This window comes from Saccopteryx leptura, chromosome 12, assembly GCF_036850995.1.
Source record: "Saccopteryx leptura isolate mSacLep1 chromosome 12, mSacLep1_pri_phased_curated, whole genome shotgun sequence".
Classification (NCBI taxonomy): domain Eukaryota; kingdom Metazoa; phylum Chordata; class Mammalia; order Chiroptera; family Emballonuridae; genus Saccopteryx; species Saccopteryx leptura.
Window position 1 is genome coordinate 45,761,827 of NC_089514.1, and position 15,203 is coordinate 45,777,029.

Below are 15,203 nucleotides of genomic sequence, written 5' to 3' on the forward strand. Positions count from 1 at the left end.
CAGACAGACTCCCGCATGCGCCCGACCGGGATCCACCCGGCACACCCACCAGGGGCGGTGCTCTGCCCCCCAGGGGGCGATGCTCTGCCCATCCTGGGCGTCGCCATATTGCGACCAGAGCCACTCTAGCGCCTGAGGCAGAGGCCACAGAGCCATGCCCAGCGCCGGGGCCATCTTTGCTCCAATGGAGCCTTGGCTGCGGGAGGGGAAGAGAGAGACAGAGAGGAAAGCGCGGCGGAGGGGTGGAGAAGCAAATGGGCGCTTCTCCTATGTGCCCTGGCCGGAAATCGAACCCGGGTCCTCCGCACGCTAGGCCGACGCTCTACCGCTGAGCCAACTGGCCAGGGCTGCTTCTGTTTTGTTTGTTAGTTCATTTTGTTCATTAGATTCCACATATGAGTGAAATTATATGGTACTTGTCTTTCTCTGACTGGCTTATTTGATGAAGCATAATGCTCTCCAGGTTCATCCATGTTGTTGCAAAGGATAAGATTTCCTTCTCTATTACAGCCGAGTAGTACTCCATTGTGTACCTAAATGTACTACAGCTTTTTTATCTGCTCATCTACTGATGCATATACACTTGGTTACTGTAAATAATGCTGCAATGAACATAGGGGTGCATATATTTTTCTGAATCAGTGTTTTGGGATTTTTTGGAAGTAATGTAGTTATTTTAATCAACACTTTGAGTAGGTCTCATTTGTTACTTAACCTGCAAAAGTGATGTTTTTTATGTGTTTCATAATTTAGGCGTTCCTTTGTACCTCAGCAAGTTTTCCACTCACCTACTGTGAGTGTGCATGCTGAGAACAGAATTATTTAAAATATGTTTTGAACGAGATGCCTTTATATACATATATATGAATCACACAAAAAGAAAAGAACTGGTAACATTTGTTGGCATGTGTCAGTGTCTTTCTAGGAATAGTTGGCTTGGTTTAGATGTCACGTTGTTTTAACAAACTATAAAAATGATCCCTGAAAGTATAGCCTTGTCATGTTGTTTTAAGTTATAGCACAGTCACTTTACTTTCATTATCTTTGTGGCATTGGTATGAAATAAACAGTCTGTGATCCATTTCCAACCAGAACTATCAAAAGAGGGTGAAATGTAAGTCTCCCAAAAGATTACGCAAATACTTGGAAGTAGGAACAGTTACAACTTGCAACAGCTCTCACCCACGCCTCTGTTCTAGCACTCAGACTTCTTCATATACCAGTATCCTGTGTTCAGATTTTTTGTTGAATTGTACATTAAAGAATTTTAGTTATGGAAAATACTATACTAAGTTAAATTTTTTAAAATCAGCATTGCTAACTTTTAAGTAAATGATACACTGGCTAAGGCAAAAGTTATGTTGCTTTGAATTTGTAAAACATTTTATTTTAAGAAAAATTTAGAGTTATTTTTTTAAATAATGTCTTTAAAGTTTCTTTACTTATAAAAGAATGTCACTAGTATAACCCTCCATACCAATTCATTCCATTATTACAGAAACTAGAGATGATAAATCCAAATTGCTAGTGGTAAATTGTAGCAGAATTTTATGGTATGAACAAGTTCCAGAATCAAGAATCACTGCCCATGTGGTAGGGGATTTTTAAAAAACAAGTATTTTTTTAAGTGAGATGAAGGGAGATAGACAGACTCCCACAGGTGCCCCGACCAGGATCCACCCAGCAACCCCTATCTGGAGTCAATGCTCAATTAACTGAGTTATTTTTAGCTCCTGAGGCTGACATGCTTGGACCAACCAAGCAATTCTCAGTGCTTGGGGCCATGCTTGAACCAATCAGACCACTGGCTATAGGAGGGGAAGAGGGAGAGTAGGCGGAGTGGGGAGGGGAAGAGGAGCAGATGGTCGCTTCTCTAGTGTGCCCTGACTTGGAATTGAACTAGGGATGTCCATATGCCCGGGCCGATGCTTTATCCACTGACCAGGGCCAATGGTAGGGGATGTTATAGTGGTATATGGCCCCATGTGAGCCTTTTAAGGGTTTCTTCTGGCTTTAAGCATCCAACATTCAAAGTCTATGAAGAAGTGAATTTCCAATGCTCTCCCCCTGACCCTGCTATTTAAAATGCCATCAAACATCAATTGCCCTTGCAGGGGAAGCTGAACTCTGCTGTGTATGCTTAGTTTTGGAATATATTCCATTATGGCTCTCTTGTTGTTTGGTTGTATTTATATAAAAATTATTTTGTGCTTTCTGAGCAAAAACAAAAAGGACAGAGAAATGGGTAGAGGTGTGTAGGATGTCATTTGGAAGTCAATCCAAGAGTAAATAACACAGGACAAAATATTCACTCACTTTATTTAACTCATAAAATAAAAATTTGCAAGCAGATTGTCATTTTACTTGATCCCACTTTAACATGAAAACTGGCTCAATCTGATGTGTAAGTAGGCACTTCTTATACAAATGAACTAGTAGGAAACTCAGACTCTGCTTGGCATTCAAGCTCTCTTGGAGACATTTCTAGCCAAGAAAAAGGCACAGTTTTGATACCATGACCATTTTTAATGCAGCTAGGAAAATGGTTCTGGTATCTGTAAGATTATTTAACCTCCTTATTTACAGGTGAACCAGCCACTCACTAATAATTAGAGAGAAGCCAGGAAACCCAAGTGCCAGGATAGGGTCCTAGAACTGGAGTGGACACTTTTCAGGCTTTTAATATTATGGAAGCAAAAAGAGCTAAGAACTCTGAGCAAAACTGTGGGTGCTTTATAAAAATTTGTGTCAGGTCAATCCATTAATTCTAGAGTTAGAAAAGATTTTTTGGTAGTCAAGCAGAAATATATCCAAAAGCTGTTGCTTCTGTGATAGGGGCTGAGTCCCCGTGGTGAGCTAATAGCAGATGGTGACAGAATAGTGGCCCCACTCAGCTGTTACTCTTCCCACTGAGCTGTATACACCTGGGTGAGATGACCCGCCCAGGACTGGAAGCCAGAGCCCACCTCCAGGGCAGTGTGACTCTGGAGACATTCAGACGGAATTGTGGCTACGAGGTAAATGGGCAGTGGCAGAGCCAAGGAGAGTCTGATCTGGCTCAGGAAGTGCAGGAACACTCAGATCCTTCCTCCTGCATCTGAAATGTTTCCCGGGGAGAGCCAGTGCAATCTGTCCGAACAGCACACGGTTAAAGTGAACACAGCTGGGGCTTATTACTGAGGCACCCAGGACTTACTCCTCTTCCGGACTCTCAGATTCTTACCTCTGTGTCACTGCCTTATGCAGCTTAATCTTTTTTACTTCTGTGGAATGTGTTAAAGCCATAAACAGCTGAGGACAGCAAGCATTTACTTTTCTATGAAAGCAAATGGAGGAAATCAGCATAGAACAGGGCTTTACGGAAATGACACCTGCGGCAGAGAGAAAATGTTTGCTTTGCAACAGTGCAAGCGATGAACTTAGCAGTTCTGGGCCTCAAAACTGCATATCACTTCCTCTTCACCAGCACAGGAGGCGGGAGATGAGAAGCAGATATTCAGAAAACATTAGAGTCACAAAAAGGACCTGGGAGGGATCTGTATTGAGAGATGCTCCCGTGGGCTGTTCGATTTTTCTCCTTCAAAAGGGGAAAACAAGGGGAACATGTTCTCATCTTTTTCTTTCATGGTTCAACCTAGCCCAGGCTCTCTGTTACACGCAGTCACAAAAAGAAGGTAATGTGGGGGGTGGGAGGAAAAAGGAAATGGGATTAAACACCCCCTCCCCCAAAAAAACTCATGGACATAAACAGCATGTTGAACACCAGAGGGAAAGGGGGTGGGGGAGGTGGAGGAGGGTAGAGGGGGGTAGTGGTGATGAAGGGAGAACTGACTTGGTGAACACACAGACAATATATGGATATGTATTATAGAATTGTACACCTGAAATCTACATAATTTTATTAAGCAATATTGCCTCAATAAATTTAATTTTTAAAAGGTCATGTAGGTTTATATGGCATCCTTTTTTTTCCTGGCAGTTCTAAGTGCCTTAATCATATTAATTAATAATGTGAAATGGAAGAAACTATTTAGATGAAGAGTAGGAGGATATAAGGTAAAATGAGGTAAAATGCTAACATTTGTTATGCTTACAAATCCTTCAGCATTTCCTCTTTTGCACACCATGCTGTTCTCTGAGCCACCACCTGATGGACATTGGCAGTCGTCTCTAACGGCTTAACCTACATTCACCCTGACCAGCCTTCTCTGTGGGGCCAGAGTTCCTGAAAAGCAAATCCAATGATGACAGTCCTCAGCTTAAAACTGCCTAATGACTTCTCGCTACACTTACGATCAAGATCTTTAACATGCTGACTGACCTGTGGTGGCGCTGTGGATAAAGCATTGACCTAGAACCCTGAGGAAACCGGTTTGAAACCCTGGGCTTGTCTGGTCAAGGCACATAGAGGAAGCAACTACTATGAATTGATGGTTCCCGCTTCTCTCCTCTCTCTCTCTCTCCCCCCCCCTTTCATTCTCTCTCTCATCTCTCCCTAAAACTCAATAAATAAAATCTTAAAAAAAATCTTTTAACATGCCTACAAGACCCTGTAGGGAAAGCCTCTCTAGTGTGTTCTTTTTTTTTTTTTTTTTGTGACAGAGAAAGACAGAGAGAAGGACAGACAGGGACAGAGAGACAGGAAAGGAGAGAGATGAGAAGCATCAATTCTTTGTTGTGTCACCTTCATTGTTCATTGACTGCTTTTTCATATGTGCCTTGATCGGGGGCTATAGCAGAGTGAGTGATCTCTTGCTTAAGCCAGTGATCTTGGGCTCAAGCCAGCAACCTTGGGCTTCAAGCCAGCAACCTTGGGGCTCAAGCCAGTGACCAGGGGCCATGTCTATGATGTCACACTGGGCCAGTGACCTTCCACTCAACCTGGTGAGCCTGAGCAAAAGCCAGTGACCCCACACTCAAGCTTGTGATCCCACACTTAAGCTTGAGACCTCAAGGTTTTGAACCTGGGCCCTCTGCATCCCAGTCCGATGCTCTATCCACTGCGCCACTGCCTGGTCAGGCTCTTTGGTATATTCTTTATGCATTTGCAATCGCTCATCATTTCTTCAGGAAAAGTTCTCTTGTTGTGAAGAACAGACACTTTTATTTGCTAATAAAACTACATTTAAAAAAATTTAAGTGAGAGGTGGGGGGGCAGAGAAGACTCCTGCATGTGCCCCAACTGGGATCCACCTGTCAAGTCCCCTACCAGGGGATGCTCTGCCCATCTGGGTGCTGCTGCTTTGTTGCTCCGCAACTGAGCTATGGTAGCACCTGAGGCAAGGCCATGGAGCCATCCTCAGCACCTGGGGCCAACTTGCTCAAACTGTTTGAGCCATGGCTATGGGAGAGGAAGAGAGAGAGAGAAAGAGAAAGAGACAGAGAGAGAGAGAGAGAGAGAGAGAGAGAGAGAGGGAGAGAGAGAGAGAGAGAGAGAGAGAGAGAGCTGGGGAAAGGGCTGGAGAAGCAGGTGGTCGCTTCTCCTGTGTGCTCTGACTAGAAATTGAACCTGGGACTTCCACATGCTGGGCCAACACTCTACCACTGAGCCAACCAGCCAGGGATAAAACCACATTTCTAACACACACACACACACACACACACTCAAATTTACAGAAAGGTCCACATGGCAATCCCTACGTCATTAAAATCTCTCTCTTGTCTGTGTCTTCTCTGATCCCCGACTCTTTCTCTCCCACCTCCCTCTTCTCTCAGAATCAGAAAAGCCAGAGGGAACGTTACCTAGTTTCATGTCCTTGCAGCTGCAGTGGCTGCGGAGGAGCTGGCTGGGTGACAGGGCTGTTGGGAGTGGCTGGGCTGTGCTGGGCCAGGGGGCTGTGCTGGGCCAGGGGGCTGTGCTGCTGCGCCATGGGGCTCTGCTTCTCCGAGCTGGGCGCCGAGGCCGGGCTGCTGAGCTCTGGAATGGGAACCAAAGTGGCAAATTCGGTCAGGTTGACATTGGGAAAGGGCAAGAGGTGGCCAGAGGTGGATGCTCTTTGCCTCCTCAGATGATTCAAGGCTTTGGTTATTTCAGTTCTTGTTAGACTCTAAGACAACAGCTTAAACTTGTCAAATTCCAATACCACTTCCAGAATTCGTAAGCTTTCCTTAAATTATAAGAGTTGCCGAACAAAAAGATTACAATAAAAACCTGCTTAAGATGGACAGCAGTGTATATGTGGGGGACTGGAGGAAAGGTGGAGGGATTAGCCAGAAATATATATCTATACATAACACGCAGACACGAACAGCTGGACGGCAGCAGGCAGAGGGAAGGGTGGGGCAGGTGGGGGTGGACGAAGGAGGCGCGTGGGGCTGGGACGAGACGTGCTTGGGCGGAGGGTGTACAGTGCGGTGTGCAAACAGTGTTATGTTGAGTTGTGCACGTGAAATCCATATATTTAAAAAAAATTTTCAATTGAATTTATTGGGGTGACATTGGTTAATAAAATTATGCAGGTTTCAGGCGCACAATTCTACAATAAATCTGCTGTCTATTGCACGTTTGTTCACCACCCCAAGTCAGGCCTCCCTCCATCTCATCTGCCCCTTCACCCTCCCCCACCGCCCCACCTCCTGTCCCTCCAGCAATCCCACACTGTTGTCTGTCTATAAGTTTTATTTTTCCTTTGCTTAATCCCTTCATTTTTTCACCCAGGCCCCCTTTGCGAACCAATTTCATCCCAATTAAAAAAAATTGTTTAAACTATGAACAAAAATTCAAAGGAGTAAGCTTGCAAACATATTGTCGTTTTCTACTAAGAAGCGTTTAGCCACTACCTTTTGGTTGTAGTGAGCAGTCTTGCCAGTATTCCACAGTCTGGATAAGAAACTAACCATAACAAAGCAAATTCTTTCTACAGTTGTCTTCCCAGTTCCCTGTTAGTTTTATTGCTTAAACTCTGGGTATTCTATGGTTTTCCAGGAAGAAAAAACAAACAAACAAAACAACCATTGGACAAAGGAAGGGAGATGAAGTTATTTGTTCAAACTGCTTCTGGAAGTTTCTTGTAATAGCAACATATTTTCCACTGAAATTATTTCTCCATGTTAGAATAAGAGCAGGACAGATATTTTGGACTGGAAAAATGGAGAAGTAAGATTTTTAATGAGAAATCTTGTTTACAGTTAATTTCCAGTGAATATTTTATACATAATAGTCTGGTCTGCAGATAGGTTTAAAAAGTAAAAACCATGGTCATATTCTGCTCTTACTTTTTTTGTAGTTGAGTACTGTAAAGGGGAAGTGACTTACTAGCATTTCCTCATAAACCACCCTTTCCCTTTCTTTTCTCACAGTCCCAAACTGTACATTTCTTCTCCACTGTCTCAGGGTTTCCCGCCTGGGCACTGCTGGCGATCTGGGCCAGCAGCTCTTCGCTGGGAGGACTGCCCTGTGCACCGCGCAATGCCAACGGCATCCCGATGCCGATGCCAGCAGAATCCCCACTCCAGTCAGGACAGTCAACACGGTCTGCAGATATTGCTGAAAGTCCACACGGGGGTCAAAATCACCTTGGCTGAGAACGACTGTTCTATATTTAAAGCCAGGAAGCGCCTGGTGCCTGCCTGTCGGAGTTCCAGGATGGAATCAGGAGACTGAGTAGAACCGAGGGGACCGAGGTGAGTGCGCGCGTCGCTGTGCCGCGCTCTCCGCGTGGGACACTGCGGTCCGCCCACCAGCAAGCTCCGGGGACCGAATTTCTGAATATCATTAATGAGTCAGCAGCTACAAACTATTGTAGTAATGAACTCGTGGTTTCTAGGAAGAGTGAGTTTGTGGTGAACCCTGTGACACTTGAGGCCTGGCTGTGAGCTGTGTGCTCACTACTCTGCCAGCCTCACGGGGGAGTCCTCGTACAGGGAAATTCAAAAGGCTAAGTGGGAATTTAAAATTATCATCAGATGCAACATTTTCTGAATGAGCTCTCTTTATACCGCAAAACTTCCTCAAGCTTTTCAAAATCGATCTGACTTTGAAGAATCTTCCAGAGCTTAACTGTTAACATGAACACGTGTTGTTGTTCCTTCAGATTTGTAACTCTATCATCTCTGTCGAATGGGTTCCGGCTTAATGTAACCATAAAAACAGTACTCCTAGGACCACAGGGAATGACAGACGAACCCAGTGTCAAGGGATTCACACTATTTATTTAAAATGTCACACAGCTGGATCTCTGAATGAGACTGGTACTGGTTAACCAGGATATGCGTTGCAACAGAATGTGGGTTTTTGCCACAGTGGAAACAACCATCGCCTTCTGCCCCTCTGACACCACACTGACAGCCGCCAGGTGGGCCAGTGGCACTCACCCTCCTGAGGAATGATGCGCAGGGTGACACTGAGACCCGCATCCTTGATGAGCTTCACGATGTCTGCATGAGGCATGTTGATGATAGACTGGCCGTTCACGGCTAAGATCCGGTCTCCCACTTTGAGTTTTGCACAGCGATCTGCGGGACTCCCTTCAATGATGCGTCCGATTTTATGGGGCACAGCTAAAAAAATCCCCAACAGAAACAGCTGTCAGGGGTGTTACCAGTACATACTCTTGGTTTGAGCCCCAGCCCCACAGGAAACAATGTAATGTCAGCATTCCTTCTCTTGTCAGTATATTTGCCTTTGACTTCACCATCATGCCCATCAAAGGTGGTCCTATGCACACTACAGCGATCATACTTTCTAAATTCAAGTCCTCTGCAGTAACAGGCCAATTCCAGACACACGCACCAGCAGGTCTCTAACTGTGGGGTGTATTGTATCCACCCTATTAAAAGTACAGTTCCCTGGCCTCATCCTAAACTTTGTGAATGAATCAAAATGTCCAGGCAGGAGGTGAAGATCATGATTTTTTAAGAAGCTCCTGCAGTTTCTAATACATATGAAATTTTGAGACTCATGGGCATAAAACACTGTGCCTGTGGAGCTCATGCTCTGGAGACAACAACACACAATTTCAGAAAGATAAAATAAATACCGGAAATTTAATTTTTATCCTCTTCTATTTTACAGAGGAGAAAACAGGAAAGGAAAGAAATATATATATATATTAATATGGGCTGTAGCAGGTTGGTGAGGAAGTTATGACCAACTTGCTACTCATGTACTAATCTTCAGTTCAAAGGTTGAAGCTATTTTCAAATCCTGCCTCTCTCTTCTTTCTGATTTAATTTATTAAGTTGTGCTGAGATCTTGTTCATATCTTATACTTAATGTATTTCATCAAATCTAAGATTACATCAATGGTATGACGCACCTTTATTTTATGTACAAGGAAAAAAAAGCCAACTGCTAATTAGACAATGATACTCCATTGATTCTAAGATGCTCTTTAATTTTTAAGATATTAAAATATGAAAATGTGTATTAGAATTGATGAAATATATGTTTCTTGAAAACAATAAAAATTTATTTATTTATTAAAATAATTTTAAGTGAAAGGTGGGGAGATAGAGAGGTAGACTCTTGCACATGCCCTGTGGGGCCAACGCTCGAATCAACTGAGCTATTCTTAGTGCCTGGGGCCAATGCTCGGAACAAATAAGCCATTGGCTGCGAGAGGGGAAGAGAGAAGTGAGGGGCGGAGGAGAGAAGCAGATAGTCACTTCTCATTTGTAGCCTGACTGGGGATTGAACCAGGGATGTCCACATGCTGGGCTGACACTCTATCCACTGAGCAAACCATCCAAGGCTGAAAATTAAGTTTACTTTTTATTATTTATATGTGTGAGAAGAGATAGTTCCATGAAGATATAGATATTTCTAGCAGGGTGACGACTGCTCAATGTGAACGGCTGAGTGCCTACAAGGACAGTTAGCTGGGGTCAGATATCATTAGTACACAACATGCCTGTAACCTTCCTCAAGGAACTTACGGTCTACAAACCTGCTACCTTCCCTTTCTTCTTTCAAGACAGGGAGCCCCAGACAGGATGTCACTGTCAACAGCTCTGTCTCACTGCTCTCCCAGTGGAAGTCGACATTGATTTAATCTGTGTGAAGAGGCAGAGACACTACACTATTCTTTATGCTCCACGGGTGTCTGTTCCTTAAATTCTCAATCTTGCGTATGTGCTACAGTGAAAGGCAGAACATCAGCTAATAACTGTGGTAAGGAAGGACAATCATTGAGTTAATGAACCAGCACCTTGATCATATTTCTAATGTGAAAGGTTATAGATAGCGTACAAAAATACTGGATAAACCTGGGTCTCTGAAGTGAAGCTCATTGTGTTGGAAGCTCAAACACATTTTTATTTACCACAGGCACTGATGGTTTTAGTTAAAAACACCTTATTTAAAGGATTTTATTTTGTTTTTGTTTTTTGTATTTTTCTGAAGCTGGAAACGAGGAGGCAGTCAGACAGACTCCCGCATGCGCCCGACCGGGATCCCCCCCGGCATGCCCACCAGGGGGCGATGCTCTGCCCATTTGGGGCATCGCTCTGCTGCAATCAGAGCCATTCTAGCGCCTGAGGCAGAGGCCACAGAGCCATCCTCAGCGCCCGGGCAAACCCTGCTCCAGTGGAGCCTTGGCTGCAGGAGGGGAAGAGAGAGACAGAGAGGAAGGAGAGGGGGAGGGGTAGAGAAGCAGATGGGCACTTCTCCTGTGTGCTCCGGCCAGAAATCGAACCCGGGACTCCCGCACGCCAGGCCGATGCTCCACCACTGAGCCAACCTGCCAGGGCCTATTTAAAGGATTTTCATGATCATCTTAGAATCTTAAGAAAATATAGTTCTCAAGGAGAAATGTACTAAGAACTCCTTTATTTACTTATTTTTAGTAAAAATGACATAGGTAATGCAAATTGTTTCACCTTCAGCCATAACTAGATGAGCCTTCATTCCTGTGTTTGCCCCTTTCATATTTCAGTGTCCTGGAACAGTCAATACGTGATACGGCTTCCGTGGCCATAGTGTGCATACTGTTATAAGCCTGTGATCTTTGCAATGTTACATGACTCCCCCGAGCTTCTGTTTTTTAATACTGAAGTTGAGATAATAATATTATTGACCTCACAGGATGATTCTGAGAAATAAATGAACTATGAAATGTAAAGTGACTAGAGCAGTGCCTGGCATGTAAGACTTGACTTACAAGCATTAAGTTTTCTTTCATTCTTTTTATTACTATTATCTTTTCTATGTCTCTGATACCGGGCTTGTGTGTAGGTGCCAGCCTGACTTCCTTCTCCGTGGGACAGTGCTGCAGCACTGAGCTCAAACCCGCGCTTGCTTACTGCGGAGCAATGGCCCCTAAGTGTCAACCAGGAAAGCCGCTTCAGGTGGGAAAGAGGGTACATTTGGGGAATTTATACAGACACTGGATGAGACCAAGAACACTGCTTGTTCTCCTCTGGTTTCACAAAAAAGATGTTGCAGCTCTCTGTAGGAAACACCAACTTGTAAGTGAAAGTTTATAATTCAAAGGAAAATCAGCATAATACAGATTTCTTCATTATGCACATTGCACCTTACACACACACACATACACACTCACACTCACTCAAACACATGTACATGTTAATCCTGCACAAATCATGTGAGATACCTAAATGCATTATCATTGCATGTTTATAGTGAAAATAGAACAAAGGCATAAAGTGGTTACCAAGGTCATATAGGTCAACAGGACATAGAATCCCAGTTTTTCATTTTCCATTGCCTCTGCTCTTAACCCAGGCACCACACTGCCTTTCTTTCTTTCTTTTTCTTCTTCTTCTTCTTTTTTTTTTGAGACAGACAGGAAGGGAGAGAGATGAGAAGCATCAGTTCTTCATTGCAGCACCTTAGTTGTTCACTGATTGTTTTCTCATATGTGCCTTGACCAGAGGGCTCCAGCTGAGCCAGTGACCCCTTGCTCAAGCCAGCGGCCATGCAGTCATGTCTATGATCCCATGCTTAAGCCAATGACCCTGCACTCAAGACGGATGAGCCCATGCTCAAGCCAGTGACATTGGGCTCTTGAACCTGGGTCCTCTTCATCCCAGGCTGATGCTCCATCCACTGTGCCACTGCCTGGTCAGCCCACACTGCCTTTCTTGATTTAACCAGCTTCCCCCTCTACTGGAGCACTTGCTTCAAGAGCACCTGCCGCTTTCACTTGGTGACTACATCCTGCCTCTAAGCAGAGAATCCTAAACACTTCACCAGTGGCACCAATCCAGGGGAGGCTGGGAGGCTGGGAGGCTGGGAGGCTGGGAGGCTGGGAGGCAGGAACTTGGCTTGAAGTGGGGTCTTTGTGGTAGCTGCCTTTCGATAGGGAGGTGTGTGGAGATGAAAAGGGGAGAGCTGGGGAGGCAGAGATGAGAGGAAGGGCCCTCTTCTGAGAACAGCTCCTCAGGTCCCTTAGGTAGGACTTCACATCATTGTGTCATTCTTTTATTCAAAGTCATTTCTTTGGGTAGTAGAAACCCTCACATTTGAAATAAAATTTTAAAAAACTGTTTAAAACACACACAAATGGTATTTATTTGGATTATCTGTTGTTTTGAATTATTCATACCACTGCTCCCTTCCATTATTGTAGATCACTTAGAACAGGCGTTGGGAATCTTTTTGTCTGAGAGAGCCATGAATGCCACATATTTTAAAATGTAATTCCATGAGAGCCATACAACGACCCATGTACATTACGCATTATCCAATAAAAATTTGGTGTTGTCCAGGAGGACAGCTGATTGGCTCCAGCCATCTACAAACAGACTTATTTGCTTCTGATGATAATGCTTAGTTTCAAGGCCATTTGATTTGATCAGGTTGGGTAGAATAAAAACCTAAATAAAAGAATGAAAATGGAAGTAAATTCTCTGGTAGCCACATAGGATGATTGAGTGCTTACATAAAAGCTGAGTGAGTACACCATTTAAAAGTGGATGTTCATAGTTGGAAGTACCCAATGTTGTTTTAATAAAATTGTTTTCTATTGGCATTTACTTTAATAAAAACAGTACTTGAAATGCTTGGCAGCTAAGACAGCCTCCTTTTTCTTTTACCAGCATTTTCCTCACATATGTAAGCACACTGAATGTTGATGTACAACAAATCATTGACAAGGGGTGTGCTCAGAGAGAATGCTGTCTGAAAACAAGATGCCGTTCCATTTGCTCAGTTTTAAGGTCTAGAGAGCTTATGACCTAAGTGCTTTCTGCGCATTGCTAATGGAATTACAGAGCATGGAAGAGGCCCTGACCTTGGTTTCTATTATTGGGATGAATGGTACTCATTAATTCTCTGAGAATTGATGACTAAGGTAACTGTTCGAGCACAGTCCATTTAGACAGCATGTCTTCCAGACATCATCTGGCAGGCAGCAACATAAATCAAGTCTTTGAACCAGGCTTCTTGACACTGTGTGCTTAGGATACACAGATATTTAGGAAAAGTTGCAATATGTCATATGGCTTTAGACATACTGACATTTTGGATGGAGATAATGTATCACTAGTTAGAAATTTCCCTTTAATTGCAAATCATATAAATTATGGAAAAAGAAACCCATCTTTTTTATTATTTCTTTCTGGGTAAAACAGTACTGCATATTTATATATATTTATACTGCAGTATGTTTTATACTTTCCTGTAGATGAATTGACTCTTTTGGCACTGCTCAATATAGCACACTTGTTTTAGTAGGACTGTCAGAGACCTCAGTTGGACTAGATGCTCTCTAAATTCATTCTAAAGGTCTGGAGTCTTTGGGACTAGAGCCACACCACTACAGGAAGCAGTGATCCTCCCTTTTTGCTGTTGGAGCTTAGCCATTGGTTAACCCAAGAGTTCTTGGGGAGTTCTATCTTGGTTCAGTCCCCACAAAGAAGGTGGATGGTTTCCCAAAGGACTGTTCTTGCTTTGGAGATGGCTCTTTCTGAAATTTTTGGTGAAGGATTCTTCCTGAAATTCTTAGCTACCCCTAAGGGAAGGAGTTGATTCTCCTACTTTTTTTATGTTTTCTTGTTATTTTATATTTATTTCATTTCAGAGAAAGAAAAGCTTGTGACTCATGTTTACATTTAATTATCTCCTTGTTAATAGATCCCACACAGTGGAGTTGTATGTGGAGGAAACCACTAGACAGGGAAGACAGATTCTGCATCAATCATGTCAGACTTACAAATGGGAAGTTTCTAAAACGAGTGCAACAAAAATAAATACTTTAAATGCAATAAGTAGCACAAACTCTCATTAGCTCACAATGCCATTCATTTGTGAAGGTCAAACAATGTGCCATTAGCTTTAAAAAGAAAAGGAAGTTAGTTTGGGTTTGGATTCTGTGACCTGATATAAAAAGATTTTTTGTTTTTTAAGTTGAATGATTCCTCTTGGTTTTCTTAAAACATTCTGTGAACATGATTTATTGTCTTGTTTTAAAATTGTGGGTGGGGGCTGGAGGATCAATTACTCCATCAACAACACATTTGTGCAAAGCATCTTCTAAGTAACAGGCACAAGGCTAGCCCAGTGGGGAAGATATCAATAAACCAACACATGGTATTAGCCCTCAAGAAGATCACAGTCTAGTTGAAGAGACCAGGAACAATTAAACAAAAATACTTAAAACACAAATGGCAAATCTGTGATGAAGTTAATGTACAAAGGCAAGGTAAATTTCTAAGTCCAGTTTGGACTCAAAGAGTGGTAAGAAGAAGAAGGTCATTCTAGGGAGAAGGCAGCACAATGTCCCTAGGCTCAGTGGCAGCGCCTTTAGTGAAAGAGGGTTCTGTCAAGTCCACAGAGGGAGAAGTAACAAGAGGATGCTGTGTAGGTGGACTCCTTCCTGCCCTCATGACTGCTGTCCTGTCTGAGGCTCCGAATGAGATGCCTTCCCAGTTCCTCTAGGTGGACACTGAGCATACAGGAACCACAGAAGAGTGATTGTCACACAGTGTTCCTATCTCTGATACCTGGCAAAGAATCCTGTTTTTCTGCCTTCAGAAACCCAAGCCAGGTTTTAATCTGGCTCATTTTTCATCTCTCCTTCCAAGAATTCCTGAATGAGTATGTTCTATGGTGACAAACCCACTTAGCGAGATGTCCCTTCTTGGACTGTGTGACACAGTGTCCTTCAAAAGAGATTTTCTTGGTTACCAGGGGGCAAAGATGTGGAGAAAAAATATCCTTTTTTTTTTTTTTTAAATAAGTATGGTGAAGTTAAAAAGCAGGCAGCATGACTGTTTTCCTTTAGAAGTCAGTGAAATTTAGC

The 15,203-nt window shown here is 43.3% G+C and overlaps 1 protein-coding gene across 3 annotated transcripts in view; it reads right to left on the reverse strand.

Moving 5' to 3' along the window:
- The window catches only part of MAGI2 (membrane associated guanylate kinase, WW and PDZ domain containing 2), a 1,711,587-nt gene that overhangs the window by 130,016 nt on the left and 1,566,368 nt on the right, over window positions 1-15,203 (reverse strand). For all 3 annotated transcript variants that reach the window (XM_066354483.1, XM_066354482.1, XM_066354484.1), the window contains 2 exons: window positions 8,314-8,499; window positions 5,743-5,917 (listed from right to left, as the gene is read on the reverse strand). In XM_066354483.1, the coding sequence (XP_066210580.1) occupies window positions 5,743-5,917; window positions 8,314-8,499 (361 nt within the window). The remainder of the gene's footprint in view (window positions 1-5,742; window positions 5,918-8,313; window positions 8,500-15,203) is intronic.